Raw genomic sequence first — 14,788 nt, 5'->3', positions numbered from 1 at the left:
CGCGCGCCTCGGGAGGGCGGGGCGCGGGCGTGGTCACGGGACGGGGGGGCGTGGCCCCGGCGGCGGCGGCGGCGGCGGGTCCTGTCTCCCCGCGGGCTGGAGGCGGTCGGCGATTTACACAAGTCGCTGCTCCGGGGTCGCTCCGCACCGCCTCCGGATGGGGCTCGGCCTTCGGACCGGCGCGTCGTGCCACGCAGCACCTAAGGGTCGGCGGGACTGAGTTTTACCGACTCGAACCGCCCGTTCGGTGGGGCGCAGGGAGGCCCGGCGGTGAGCTCCGGCGCCTGCTGCCCCGTGTGCCGGTACCGCCGGGCGCCGACATCCATCCCGGTGGTGGGAGACCAGCGTCTACGCCCAGGAGGCCTCCCTGCACGGCGGAAGCTCAGTTCCAGGCACCACTGCTGCCAGGAGCATCCCTTCACTTCAATCTACTTTTAATGTAAAATATTTAAAAATCAAGTTGAAATAACAGGAGTGGTAAACAAACGCCGTGCACCATTGGCAGCTGGAAAGAAGGTTTTCCTTCTTTTGTATTTAAGACGGGGAATACAACTTTACAAAATGTGTGCATCTCTTAATTACTGCTTTTGTTAATGACAATTCAAGTGAGATAATGACTCTGGTAATAACAATTACGGAAAGGCTATAATGCGTGTACAAAAATATTAACAACATTTACACTAAGCAACAGATTAGTGAAAGTAACACTGACAGCCAAATTCAGTCACGGTGTAAACTGATACAACTCCACTGGCCTGCCTGAAGGCCAAGTTCGGCTCAGTTCCCCTGTGAAAAATGCGCTTTTTACACAATACTAACAATTTTGTGCTTTCACACGTGCCTTGGAACTTCTCCTCAATATACACCGCTTTGGGCTAGCACTGACTTCACCACAATGCATACGTCCTTATGTGTGCCCTTTTCACATTCAGCAACAACTTTGCTCACCTTGTTTTGAAACAGGAATATGAAATAAAAGAGATACAGGTAAAAAAAATACTTCAAGCCATCTGAGGCAAGTGTATACCTTAAGGAGTGCTGAGTACTATGAGCAACAGTGATTGTAATGATAATGACAGCAATAATGACCTCAGTGCAGGGCATTTCCTGGCAAATGCTGGGATTTTAAATTTATTTTTTTTCAGTGAGTGCCCACAGGTGCCAATTTATCTAACACACTAGAAGAAAAAAACACAGGAGTGAGGACCTCACTACTGGTAGTCGTTTCATTCCTGCATTATGCAAAAAGCCATCTTACTGGTGCTTAAGTGTTCTTGCTTTAACAGCCTGTTCTTATCAGCAAACCATGTACTGAATTTTAAGCATGCAGTTATAGCTTACATGGGAATGCAATGGGATTCAGACTAGTTCATGAAGTCAAGCTGCTTTGTCCAGAGATGGACATAAGCTTGTGCTGAAATAGATTTCTGAGTTAGGAACACAGAGAAATGGGATATCTAAATACAGTACTGGACTGAGGCTCTGCCCCAAAAACACTTTGCTTCTGTGCCTCCAAGTAAGTTGCACACAGCCATAATTTAACAAGTGTACACACAGTTTTTGCCCAGATGGAAACATCCTGCTCCTGATTTCCAAATAACCTGCAGTAAAAAACTCATACAAACCACTTCTGGGGAAAGGTGGAGGCATGGGGGAGCAGATACAGAGTTGCAGACACAATTGCAAATCCTGCAAATTATCCTGCTCACTTATTTCTCCCCCTCTTCAAAATAAGAAGTAAGGCAGGGCTGTAACCCCCCCAAAGTAAGAAAGTGGCCAGCCCAGGAAGGCACAGAAAGGTTCCTCAAGCCGGGCATGCTCGCACGATCCACTTTATCCCTCTTCTCGTAACAAACCTTTCCACCTCTGCAGCTTGTTTGATTGCCAGCAGCTTGACTGTTGCCAAGTTCCCCCTCTTCGGCAAGCAGGGCTGATCAACCCTCTCACAAAGGCCTAACAAGGTAATGTCTGTACAGTGCTTAAGAACACGCAAAGTGCAATATAAGTGCCAAATGTTCTTATTTCAGAGATTAATGAATTAATACTCCAAGAAATATATGCACTGAGGTAACTATAGCTTAAATACTACATTCCCTCATGATTAAAAAAAAAATCCAACCTCATAGAACTTTTCTCTCTAGAAAAGATGAATCCTGAATATGAAGTGGTAATACCTTATTTATATTCCGTCAAGTTTACCACAGCCATAGAGTGCCCTTTTAGTAAAAGCAAAACCAGGGAAGTGAACTGAAGTTCTCAGAGAAACTAAGAACTCTGCATTGATGATGTCTTCATATACCATCTCTGTGATACTTCCAGCACAGGTCTGCTCCCCACCCATTAGATCTAGAGAAGCTGATTTCTCATAACACAGAAGCAATGCACAATCCACTTTCAGATCTAGCATTCTGATGGCCAGAAATATCCACTAGCAAGGGTAAGTAGGACCATAATCTGCATGAGCTCTCTGAACAGTTCAGGTTTTGCCCTTAGTGAAGTCCATGCTCCTCATTTGGGAGGAGCCGGAGTCTGTGATAGTAAGGCTCTATGTAGTATCCAATGCACAAGCTCCTATTAGAGCACTCCAGCTATCAGGTATAAACTGATTATCCTGGTGGTCAGAAAAGGATCAATGCAATAACAAATTAAACACTGCACATACTTTTTCATTCCTGTATTGGCTTTGGCCAATAATGGACCCAAGATTCAACAGACTAATGTAATCTGGTCGATGAAACCAAACCCTGCATTCCTGTGCACTGTGTGATAGATTTAAGACATGGCACAAAAGAGTCAATAGCACCCTAAAAGGTAAACGAATACTGCTGTAAAATGCTGATGTAAGTACCAGAATTCAGCTGGTTTTCAAGTGTTGAAAAAACACTGAAAACATCCTGACAAGGTATCCTGCTTCTGTTGAAACACTGACAGCTGTAGTAGGTCCCGCCTAGTGGTTTCATTCTGTTTTCTTACTCCAGTGCTCCTGTCAAATATTCCCTTCATCGATGCTCTGCAACTTAAGTCTTTGGCTAGCATGGGGCCTGGTACCACGCCGTGTGTTCATACTGCTTCCTGGCAGAGTCCGCACAGGGAACAGAGCTCCTGGTAAAGCATCTTCCCCAAACAAGCTGATTTTCACATCAGCTTCAATAGCTCTTGCTAAACTGGATGCATAACTGTCCAGAGATTTATGGACTTCGGCTTTTACATGAAGAACAGAATTCTTTGCAGCTTCTGGGGAAAAAAAAAGGCAAAGCAACATATCAGAAAATTAACAAGTGATCAGCATGGCCGTGTAAATGCTTGAAGACTAATACCAATCCTTTTGTAAAGGTATGATCATGCCTTCTTCAAAATAACTACCCTACAGAGTGCTTTTACCAATGACACCCAGGGTTCCTAAACCATTCGATGAACATAAAGCTTCAGAGTGACCTTGATAGGGCAAGCAGAGAAAGATTACCTCCAATTCAAGTGAAAAAAATGTGATCTGATGAAGCAAACTGTTTATACACATTTAACTTTGAATTCAATGTATGTTGAATGATTTTCTGAATCTGAACCTATGCACGCAGGATTTTATTGGTCTGAATTTGTACCCAACTGAAGTCAACGGCCTGAGTTCTGCTTACTACCTAGTCCCCAGGATTAGACACAAGGGGAATTGGCTGGCATCAGGCAAGACTTCATGAAGAAGACAGGAACAGAACCCTCAATTTGTACTTCTGCTGTAAGCACGGCTTACAGCATTACAGGGATTCTCAGTGAATTTGGACCAAGATCTAGCACTTCGCTGACATGAACAGTGCAGTTTAAGAGCTATTTTATACTATGTTTTAAGCCCAAACACCAGACACTGTGTTTATGGATTATCAGTCCCCAAATTCCAAGGGCTTCTTCCAAGTAGTGATTAAAATCAGCAGTCTGCTGTCCTTAGGCTTAGATTTGTTCCAGCCACACTGTGGGATCTACTTCCACTTCCAGTGTGGAAGTTGTAGAGCTCTCCATGCCAGTAGAGGTTGAAGACTGCAGTTGCAGACAGCAGTATGCTTCTTCCTAACCTTTTATTACCTTGGATACACCTGCTCTTCAGTGTTGATGTAGGTGCTTTTGTAGCGTCTATATACCTCTCTACCCACCATGTCGAGCAACACAGGTGTTTGTCCTAAATGTAGTTCTTCAGCGTGGCTGCTGAAATAATTTAAAGTCTGAGAGAGCCTGAAGACCCCGAGACGTACCAGGGAGAATTGCTAAACCTGTGGGAAGCTTTTGCACTAAGACCTCCCTCTTTCACTGAACTGCACAAAAAATTAGATGCCTGCCCCTACGTAATCACTCAGAAAGATACCGGGAAATGTATAGTTATGTATTTGTCCAAGAAAATAATCAGCTCATGCTGGGAAGAGGGCAAAACTGAATTTTGCCAAGATGTTTGAAGAGCAAATTCCAGAGAAAGTGTCTTCTCTGAATTTCAGAATCATAAAAATCAGTCAGGTTTTATTACTTGATTCTTAAAGACATTCTGTTCATTTTTTACTGTCCACATTTATTGTTTAGTAAATTCAGTTGTTATTATCAAGTCTTCTAGTTCATATTATCGTAACTATCAGCTTAAATTAAACTAACTTTGCCATATTTTACAGATGATCACAGCAACACTTTGCTAACACAGAATCAAGTGAGTTGACTGAAAAAGAAGTGCATGTGGTTCATCTATTTTCACCCATATCTGCTGAGAAACATACTAAGTAAGTGAAGTAAAAGTTAAGTTAAAAAAGTAAATGAAACAGAATGAAATTATATTCAGAGCATTAAAGTCTGAAATGGAAGCACTTCAACATGCAAATGACAAATTTGAGAGGAGACAGCAAATGAGAAATACTGGGATAATGGAATCAAAGCACGAGGGCAAGAAAATGTATTCCCTGAGAAACACAAACCAGACAACAGCCACCAGATGAGTGGAGTTGCAGAGAGGATACTGCTGTGCAACATAAATGACATGAATGCAGGGAGTCCCAGCTTCTAACTCTTGTCCTTGTCTGTTGCTACTTGAGAAGTAGAAGAAAGACCTGATCTTCCCTTCTGTTGTACCTGCATGAATGATCAGGTCTGTCAACGTGAACAGTGGTCAGATATATTTTAAGGCAATTCTGAAGGTCCTGGGAGGCTGCCTGAGCAGGCAATATAGTTGGTTCTGAGCATTTCCATGCTTACCACTAAACCCACCTTTAATTTGCTCTACTTCATCTTCAAATGTCACCGAACTCCTCCTTCGAGGAGGACAGATGCAGTGTGGGGCAAGAGGGCCATCAGAGCTATAATCTTCAAGAAGCATTGTATCTGTTCCTGAAACAAAGCAGAGTTCTCAAGCAAAACAAAATAACACTGGGATACAATATGTAAGTGGTGACAAAAACTTTTCAGTTTATAGCAGTTCCTTCAAAAGATGTCTAAACCCAGCTTTTGAGTAAATTTCAGCTCAAATTAAACACAGCACATAAAAAGAATGAGGTCACAGTTTTCATTTGAAGGATTTGAAAATCTTTTCTCATTAGCCATCTAAAACCTCCAGCAGCTCCAAAATGCTCAGCTGCAGAGCTTATAATGTCAATAGGACAGCAGACAAAGGTGAAACCTTACCTTCAGTAAATAAAGGGTAAAGTCAAGGGCAATTTCCCCCATTTCCTGATGAAGATGAGAGGCTAACAATGGCTACCTGAGAGGCAGATGACCATAGCTGCCAAATGTCATGCTTGTAATCAGACCTGGATGGAAATCTGAACTGGAGAGTTTTTCTGTTCAATTTCGTTTGTCTCAACCTATTTTGACTTTCTTGAAATGTATTTTAATGGGGAAAAATCCTTTGCTGGTTGGGAATTGTTTTTGTCTGATGAGTCTTCTTTGCAGTTTAGGAGTCTCTTTTATTTCACCTCCCTACATTTGCTTTGCACCTTTCCAATATAAGAGTTTGCAAACAGAAGGAAATTCATCTTGGCATCTCTGCAATGCTTTCACACAAAGAGCAAGACTGTAGCCTAGACCTCCCTTACAATGCTGGTCCCTGCTGTGTAAGAGAGAAGCAGAGCAAGCATTTTGGGGAGACACTAGGACAGTGCTGAGTGAGCAGTCCTCAGGGAAGCTGCTGTTGGAAGACACAGCTTGCACACATTCGATGTGTGACACTTTACTATCAGTCCATTTACTCCTCTGATGTGACAACAGGCCTAGGACAAAGAGCCTTCACAGGTTTTATAACTCCTCCAGGCGGTGGCTTCACAACCCTCTTCACCCACTTGACTGATTTTGACCCTCCAATTTATTCTTTTCACAATAAGGACATGTTCCACCACCCATTTTACAGAAAGACATCACTGTGGGTGTAACTCTAGACAACATACTGCTCCACAGGTCTAGTCTTTGCTGACTAGCCAATTCACTGTGATATAGCAAAGTGATAAACTTTTTAAGGTGAAACTTGTGTGCTATATCATACATCTCCCTCCAGCATACAAGAAAGAATGAGCTGCTGCCCTAATACACAGTCCCAAATAAGCTAACAACTTTCTGTGCTGTTCTGTGGATCAGCTGGGTTTGAGGCTGTCTACTGATCTCTAAGGGTACCGGATCCTCCTCAGAAATGTAGTGTGCCATGGAAGGGTGACACTAGGAAAGAAGAGACACTTTCTTCCATGAAGCAGAATTTTAGCACATTTTTTCAAATGCACTAGTTTGGTGCATTTTTTATTTTTTTTTTTTTTCAGATGATGCCAGTGAAGAGACTAGCCTCTTAATTCTTACAGGGTGGGCCTTCATCCTTGGACTAATTGATCTTAAGGCAGCACTTGTAGCAATTAGGACTCAGGTCTCATTTCATATTTTGTGTACAGCTGGCACCACTCAGATTTTTTTCTCCCCTCTCATACTATTTCACCTCTTTTTCACAACATGAAAAGCCCAGCTTCTGTTTGCCAGGGCAGAGAAAGACACGACTGCATCGCAGGACACAGGATCATGTACAGCAGCAGGCAGCATTGAAGAGGGCCTATGACTTCTTTCTGCTCTTTAGTTCCTCACAGTAAAGGCATCCAGTGAAACAGCGTTTCACAGTGGATCACTGTATATCCATTCCCAGGCTATGGACTGTACCCCCTCCATAACCCAGTGGCACTTCTAACAGCATTCAGTATGTATTTAGTTTGTTAATTTCTTTAAACTGCTCAGTACCATTCCTCAAAAGATGATAACACAACATCCTCTTAACTGAGACAGGTTTACCAGGATGCTAATCTCCTTTTATCACATACAGCTGCAGAATACCCACAACAGGCATAAAACCACCAGCGTAAAACAACTACCAAAATAAATCCCAGCTCCATAGACTTCCTTTACAAAAGTAAGAAACAAACCTCTAACACCAAGCAAATGTTAGAAGATCACCATCTGGTGTCTCTAGAGCTGAAATACTCTAAAGTAACTGTGGTGCAGTTAAGGAGTGATAGCTGAATTAACTGCCAGAAAAATCTAGCTACAGTTCTGGATAGAAAATTACTGGCAGAACTCTTTTTCCCTTTTCCAAACCATCTTCAATTGAGAGATCTTTAGTGATGAAACCATAACCTGAAACTATCCTAAGTGTTTATGTTTACACTGAAGGATGAATGACACAAGGTCTCTTACAAATTAGGAAACAGAGAAGCACATTCTCCACAGGACTTTGTCACTCTGTTCCTTGTGGATACAGGGAAAGTCCCTTGAAGAATGATAGAAACTAAAGGAGATGGGCACAAAAGCAGTCCGTCCTGTTCCCAGGGCACATTATTAAGGGAGGGTCATCATTCCTTTAAGTAAATAGTATTTTGCAAGTAAATATATTGAGAGCAAGGAAGGCAAAAGGCAACTGCAGCAGTTTTGTTGTAACAGCTGGAACAGATGCTTCATGTCATCCATCCACCAAGAGACATCTGTATGTGTAAATACAGACTATCCCAGAGAGTTCTGCCAAGTTACAAGCGCAATCTTCTGCCCAAGAAAAGAGAACAAGAGACTTTTAGTTACCTGAATCCTGTGAGCAGCTGAAACCTGTGTCTCCTGTGCTGCTGCTGTTTCCTAATGGCCGCCCACCTGCCATGAGGGCAGTGAGATGAGGAGAGAGTCCCAAATCTGCAAGAGAGTTTTGTTCTTCTTACACAATGAATAAGGGGTCTGTAACAGAAAAACCCTCTTCCAGTAATACCCACTCTACTGCCTTATTTATTATTCTATGTATAAAACTTACCCAGCTGATCCAGAGTGCACAGCATCTGGACTTCCAGTCCTAGAAATCCAGTCAGCAGCTTTCAGGTATCCTTAGAGTCTTTCCATATAGCAAGTCTCCTTTCTACCTGCACCATCTCCCCCTACTCTTTTTGCAATTGCTTGTATTTTATCAGCCAGACAGGCTGAACACAGAGCATACACACTCAGAGAGATGGGGATATTTGCCAGACACCTTCTAGACAGAGAATAACCTGGCAGCCAGCAGCAGCTGTGACAGGCCATTAGTGTGGCAGGAAGCTCATGAGCAAGGCTGGGGCACCGAGATGCCTGGCTTCTTTCAAATCCCCAAAACAAGAAGGGAGGAGATTCTAGGATTCTTACAAAGGTGCTGTCTTTGGATCCCACTTCAAGATTTTGTTGTGGGTTTGGTTGCATTTTTTTCCCCCTCCCTATCAGCCTTCAGCTAATACACCTGATAAATTTCAAGCTGTTGGCTTCCTATCGCTTGGAAAGAGAAAAAAAATTTCCTGTCTTTTCCCTCCCACCTCAGTTCCCAATGTATTCACCCATAGCATCTGCTGGATACAGATTTGCCAAAGCTCCTGCAGCTTGTGACGTGCCTGCAGCTGCAGAACTCTTTCATTTAGATGGGAGTCTCTCCCAGTGATCCCAGGTTGAAGAAGAGATAACAGATGCCTTCCTGCTCTCCCCTTCCTTCTGCATTTTAGATCTTCCTTCCCAATTAAATAACTTCAGTTCCTGCCTCTGCATGAAATATCCCAAGGGACCCAATGAAGATGTCCTATTTTTGGAAGCTTCTGAACAGGACCAGGAAAATTATCAAAAATCAGAATTTTGTTGCATTGCTACTTCAAAAAAAAACCAAACTCTGAGCAACTGAAGCTTCCAGCCTGCAACTTGGGGAGACATCAAATAGTTTTACTCTTTTACATAGTTTTACTTTGTTCGTGATCTTTTCTTCACAACCATTAAGCCTACGAACTGAATTTACAGAAATAGTAACATCAGTGTAACTTCAGTGGATCTCAAAGAGTTGTAGCATAAAGCCAGGAATCAAAGAAGTGGTGCTGTAAAATGTACTATTACTAGTGCTCAAGTCTGGGTAATACAAAACAGTAGGCATGTGAAAGGAAATGCTTGAGAGAAAAGAAAAGAAATTATTTTTATTAACCTCATCACTATGTCTTCTCTGGCAGAGAAAATTTTACTAGAGTAGCAGAAAGAGGTTAACTCCCACAAAAAAAATTTCTCCTTTCAAGTGTCTATGATAACCTGAACAAAAGATGAAAGCCTCCAGAAACATCCCTCTCTGCTTAGAGCCCTGAAACATGCCAAGCACATGCAGACATTAAGCTCTTACTGGTATTAAGGAAGAGTGTCTTTTGCAGCCACGCATCTTACCTGTGATCCTATTGGAAATGCTGAATAATCTTGATGTCCTATGCCGCTGAACAAAGGACTCGCGATAATACCGATCCCCAAAGCACATTCCTAGTAGTTCCTTGCGCACTGTCTTGTTCCACAGTCCATAAATTAGTGGATGGCAAATGGCACTGGAAAAGGACAACCATGTAGCTAATGTCTCCAAGGCAGGAGAAATACTATTTTTTCCCCAAAGTGCCTCTGATGTAATTACTACCATGTAAGGCCCCCACGTAACCACGAAGGCACCGATGACAACCAAGATGGTTATGAAAGCTTTGCACTGGTTGGCTGAGTAGACAACCCCTTGGAAAGCGTTCCTTCGGCTGCCAGAAGAGGATGTAGAGGTGCTGGAGTTCTTCCTCCCATTCCTCTGGGAGTCTTCCTCCACAATGACAATGCTACCACAGTGGATTTTGCGGGCCTTAATCCTTGCCACGCGGAATATGAATCCATAGCAGATCATCATGACCACGAAAGGCAGCAACGCACACCAGATCTGCCAAAAGGCAGTATAACCAGCCTCTTTATGCCAGGCTGCCACGCACATCCACTTGAATTGGTCAAACTCCAAAGATGACCAGCCGAAAAGGGGAGGGAGGCAGCCGATAAGGGAATGTAGCCACACATACACAAGAGCTACCACTGCTCTGTTGCCTGTTATCTTCATTGGGTAAACCATCGGGTACAGCACAGCATAGTACCTGGTGGAAAAGAAAAGAAAGAGTCAACAGGAGCACAAAAGATGTACAATAAAAAAAAGGAACATATTTTAATGATGTTGATTTCTAGTTCTCTTTTCTCCAAACCTCGAAGCAGCCTCAGGGACCCTGTTTCTAAAAATCATTACATGTAAAAATACATATCCTTGCAGTCAAGTTTGTAAAACTTAGCTGAAGGCACACATGCAGCTATTAAATCTGTCCCTACCTGTGAGTGCATGCTTAGGGCATAATCTGGAATTTTAAGTCATTATTTCTTGTTTCTCAAGTAGTATGTTATTATACCATCAATAGCTTTAAAAAACTCTAGATGCAGGTCCACATTTTGCGTTATTGATGACACCACTTTCTTCTGTTCTGTATCAAAATTTCACACAGGGCTGAAGGAATAATAACACTACAATGATAAGCAGTGTTATCCACTGCAGTGTTTCTCAACTCTATGAGCAGCCAACGAGTCACTCTATGGAATGACTAGTCAATTCCTTATGATTCATTAGAAAAGAGCTGCTTACCGGTCTATAGCTATGAGTCCAAGAGTAAGCATGCTGGCTGAGCTGATCAGCATGTAGAGCAGGGCTGAGAAATTGCACCAAACAACTCCGAAGATCCATTCTCGCCTGATGGAGCTGGTGACGACGAAAGGTAGCACCAGTACAGAGAGTAGAAAGTTGGAGAGGGTCAGGCTGAACACAAACTTGTTGCTCAATGTGAGAAGGTAAGACTTCCGATATAGGGTGACGACAATCACCAAGTTGCCCAAACAGATGAAAATAGCAATGACGATTATAGCAATGGACTCAGTGACTCTGACTGCCCCGTCTTCCTGTGTGGTGAGGTTCCTCAGGACCTTCACATTGCTGAGGGAGGAATTGCCGCTCATGGTCAGAGCGTGCAGAGCTGGAGCAGCCAAGACATGATGAGCAGCTAGAAGCAGAACAACGCTCAGAAACATTCGGGCAAGATTTCTTCAAGCTCTCTCCAAAGACTGGAGGCCCTTTTGCCTGTGTTAATTAAAATTTACCTGTAGGATGCAGGAAACCATTTTAGAAGGGAAAGTGAAGGGGCAGGAAATTGCCTATGGGTACACCAAAGAGGTCAATGACAGTGCCAAGCCTAGAACAGGGAAGAAACTGGAAGACAAAAAGAGGTGGAAGGGGGGAAACAAGGAAGAAAATTAGCACATTTTACTTTCACATTTTCTAAGGATCTTACTTGTTTCTAAGCCATACTAATCAGCTGAATATCTCACTCAGTCTCTTCATCTAGGCTGTGAAGAAACAACAAGAATGTCACTACCAGTCTTTGTTTCTCTCACTCTAAAAAAAGTAACTTACTTTTTTTTAATTCTGCCCATTTACTCCGATTGTTACCTTATATTCTGCCTATACACTATTTGCTGGTGGTCTGTGGATGCCTAGCTAGTCGTACCCTGCTGACTCTTTCTTAACAGTTGCTAAGTAACTAAGACTCGGGGATCATTGCATGTACTCTCCTAACATCGCTTCTCCATGTTCATAATCACCTTAGCTATAGCGGTGATTCTATTTTACTGCCAAAGGACTGGGGGAACTGGCTTTCTGTACATGAGGTTCAAGAGACATTTCCTTGCATTAAGCTGCGGTCCACCCTACAGAAATGTTTGAGAACCTTTAACCCTTGACTTCTCAGTGTTAGCGTGCATCCCACTGACTCACAACCTCGTTCTGTGAAACCTCGGTATTTCTCCCAGTTCCTTAGCAGCTTTCTCCCCGCTGCCTCCAACAGGCACTCCTACCTACTTCATTCAATCCTTCACCCATCTGCAGGCCAGCATACTGAAGAAAAAGCACCACCAAAAAATGCAAATATGCAAACCAGAAAACTAAAGAGTCCACCAATTAATATAGAGTTGATGTTAGCATTTCTTGGAAATCAGGGACTCGGGGAAAGTTATCTCGGCTAACTCTGCGGCTGTGCCCACCCACGGCTCCCAAACGGGCAGGAGTACTCACAGAAAGGCTTCCGTCTGCGCGGCTGCTGTGGCCTCAGGCAGCAATGTCAGGCTGGAGAGCCGCGTTTTTTCCATTTTAATCTGTGCTTCCTAAAAGCATAATTAAAGACATTACTGGGCCATGCTTTGTAAAACACAACTTCGCTCTTCTCTAGCGCAGCTGCCTGCCGACTGTTTGCAACACCGCTGCTCCTCAAGTTTCTCTCCCGGCACGCCTGCACCACCTCTGCGAGCCTTTCCAACGCTTTTTTGACCGCTGCAGGTTTTGGAAAGGCGGCTACCCCCGAGGGGCCGCGGCCGCTGCCTACGCGAGCGACGCCGGGGCCATCTGCTGCTGCTTCCCCCGTCACCTCAAGGCCCTGCTTGCACCCCGGGGGGAGGCGAAGGCCTCCGGGGGAGGTGGGCAGCCCGGGGCGGGGAGAGCATCCCATCCATCCCTGCCCGGCCGCGGGCAGCCCGGCCAGGCGTGGCGGCACGCACAAAGCCAGCGGTGTCGAGTTGGAGATACGGTGGAGAAGGCGGGGGGTCGCCATTTTGCCCCCACGCTCCCTCCGGCAGCGAACAAAGGGCGGGGGCAGGGTCCTCCGCCCCGGGCATCCATCGACACCCCCACACACAGACACACACACACCCCGGCGGCGAGCGGGTCCCGCCGCCCCCGTCCCGTCCGCCGGTGCCGGCACCGCACTCACCGCCCGCCGCCGCCGCCGCCGCCAGAGCGGGAAGTTTTGTGTTACAGCACCTCGTACCCCCCCACACAGCCGCCGCCGGCGGCAGAGAGGCCCCGAGCCGCGGCCCGACCCTCCCCCGCCACCGCCATACCCCTGCCCCCTCCCCGCCGGCCCGCCCCGCCGTCTCATCCCGCCGCGCCCCCTCCCCGACCGCCATTTTCTCTACGGCCGCCCACCGCCCCCCCCTCCCCGCCCTGGGCGGGTGGGTTCCCCCCACCGCCCGGCCCCGAGTCTCGTCCTCCGATGCCAGGGGCTTGCGGGGAGCCGACAGGACAGCCCCGTCCCGGGTAGAGGGCTCGCCCGGCCGGGCCGCTCCGCTCCGGCTGAAGGGAGGGGGGGGCACAGCATCTACCCCGCGGCACAGCCGCCGCTCCCCGGCACCGCAGGGCTCCTCGCAGCCCTCCTTCGCCGACTAACGCAGGGATCCGGTTAGAGGGGAGGGGGTGGGGGGGGGAAGATCTATTTTATACAGATCAGGTGAAGTGACATGCCCCGGCCCACGGAGCGAGTCAGTCGCAGAGAGGGGCTGGTCCCAATTGCTAGACCTCCTAGACCCCGAAACGCTATGACAAGCAACTCGGAGCAGATTTTGGGAGGAGTTCTCCCCCCCCGCCCCGCACCCGAAACAAGACACGGGTGAGCACAGTATAAAGGGTCAATGATATGTTGCATCTCCAATTCCCAGCTTCCCCATAGTCTGGACGACCAGTCTGGTTTGAGTTTGCCGTGCTTCGGTTGCTCTGTGCTTTGGAATAGACCGAGTTTTTCATGGCATGGGGAGGGTCGCATTCCCATGGCTGCTGTCCTAGCTTGCCCTGACCTGTCCAGCAGAAGGAGCCGGACCGTTCGTAGTGGCCCCCTGCTAAGGGAAGCTCCTGGGGACTCACTCTGTCCTTTTGATGACACGGAAAGGCAACAGCAGCACCCAGCCATCAGTGCTGGAATAGTAAGTTACATGTTGTTCTCAGCCACTTCTACCCATGCTTTTCTACAGGACTTTAAGCTTACCATGCTGTCCCATTTTAACCTTTTTAAAAGGCCATTCAAGAAGCTATCCAACCAGCACGGGAGGTTCCGCACGTACGTACGCACCCACATCTGTAATATCTACACCAGCACAGGGTCTCTGTACGTTGGAGCCGGGTAATGCTTGCTGAACCACTAAGCGCGGCCAGGGAGAACGGCTCGGGGCCGCCAGGGCTTCCGAGCTCCCCGTAGCCCCTCTCGCCCCTCCGCTGGCAGCACCGCCGCAAGCATCCTGCCGCCCAGCCTCCGTGGCAGGACCAGAGCCCCCCACAAACCCCCCCGCCGCCGCCGCCGCCCTCGGGCTAGGCTGGGCTGGGCGAGGTACCACCGGGGATGCGGCTGGAGGCACGAACGCCCGCCGGGCAGACGCACCTTTTGCGCCGGCTGCTGCAGCCCGGTACCCCGGGAACAGCGGGCTGAGGCGAGCTCGCCAGCTCCTCGCGCCCAGCTGCCTACCGCGGCACCGCCGGGCAGAGAAGGCCGGAGACACCCCCCTCCCGACGGCTCCGGGGGGACAGAGCGACTCGGGCCCCGCCGCCATCATCCCCCGTCCCCGCCCCGTGCGTCACCTCCCGCCGCCGCGCGGCTTCCGGGCTGCGCGCGCAGGGGCACGT

The 14,788-nt window shown here is 46.9% G+C and overlaps 1 protein-coding gene across 5 annotated transcripts; it reads right to left on the bottom strand.

Annotated features, from left to right (window-relative positions):
- Positions 1–86: 86 nt before the first annotated feature.
- On the bottom strand, positions 87–14,784 carry GPR161 (G protein-coupled receptor 161). Of its 5 annotated transcripts, none has more exons than XM_049824246.1 (7): positions 14,547–14,784; positions 12,419–12,507; positions 10,940–11,557; positions 9,682–10,406; positions 8,059–8,163; positions 5,230–5,349; positions 87–3,234 (listed from the first exon to the last, which is right to left on the bottom strand). In XM_049824246.1, exons 3-7 carry the CDS (start codon positions 11,377–11,379, stop codon positions 2,987–2,989), a joined length of 1,638 nt encoding a protein of 545 aa, XP_049680203.1. In that variant the 5' UTR covers positions 11,380–11,557; positions 12,419–12,507; positions 14,547–14,784; the 3' UTR covers positions 87–2,986. The 5 variants fall into 5 exon arrangements, with proteins under 5 accessions (XP_049680203.1, XP_049680204.1, XP_049680206.1 ...); XM_049824247.1 differs by lacking the exon at positions 14,547–14,784 and adding an exon at positions 14,241–14,537; XM_049824249.1 differs by lacking the exon at positions 14,547–14,784 and having other exon boundaries at positions 10,940–11,351; positions 11,449–11,557; positions 12,419–13,135.
- Positions 14,785–14,788: the final 4 nt, after the last annotated feature.

This window comes from Accipiter gentilis, chromosome 21, assembly GCF_929443795.1.
Source record: "Accipiter gentilis chromosome 21, bAccGen1.1, whole genome shotgun sequence".
NCBI classification, from domain to species: Eukaryota; Metazoa; Chordata; class Aves; order Accipitriformes; family Accipitridae; genus Astur; species Astur gentilis.
This window is presented reverse-complemented; position numbering and strand designations above follow the sequence as displayed.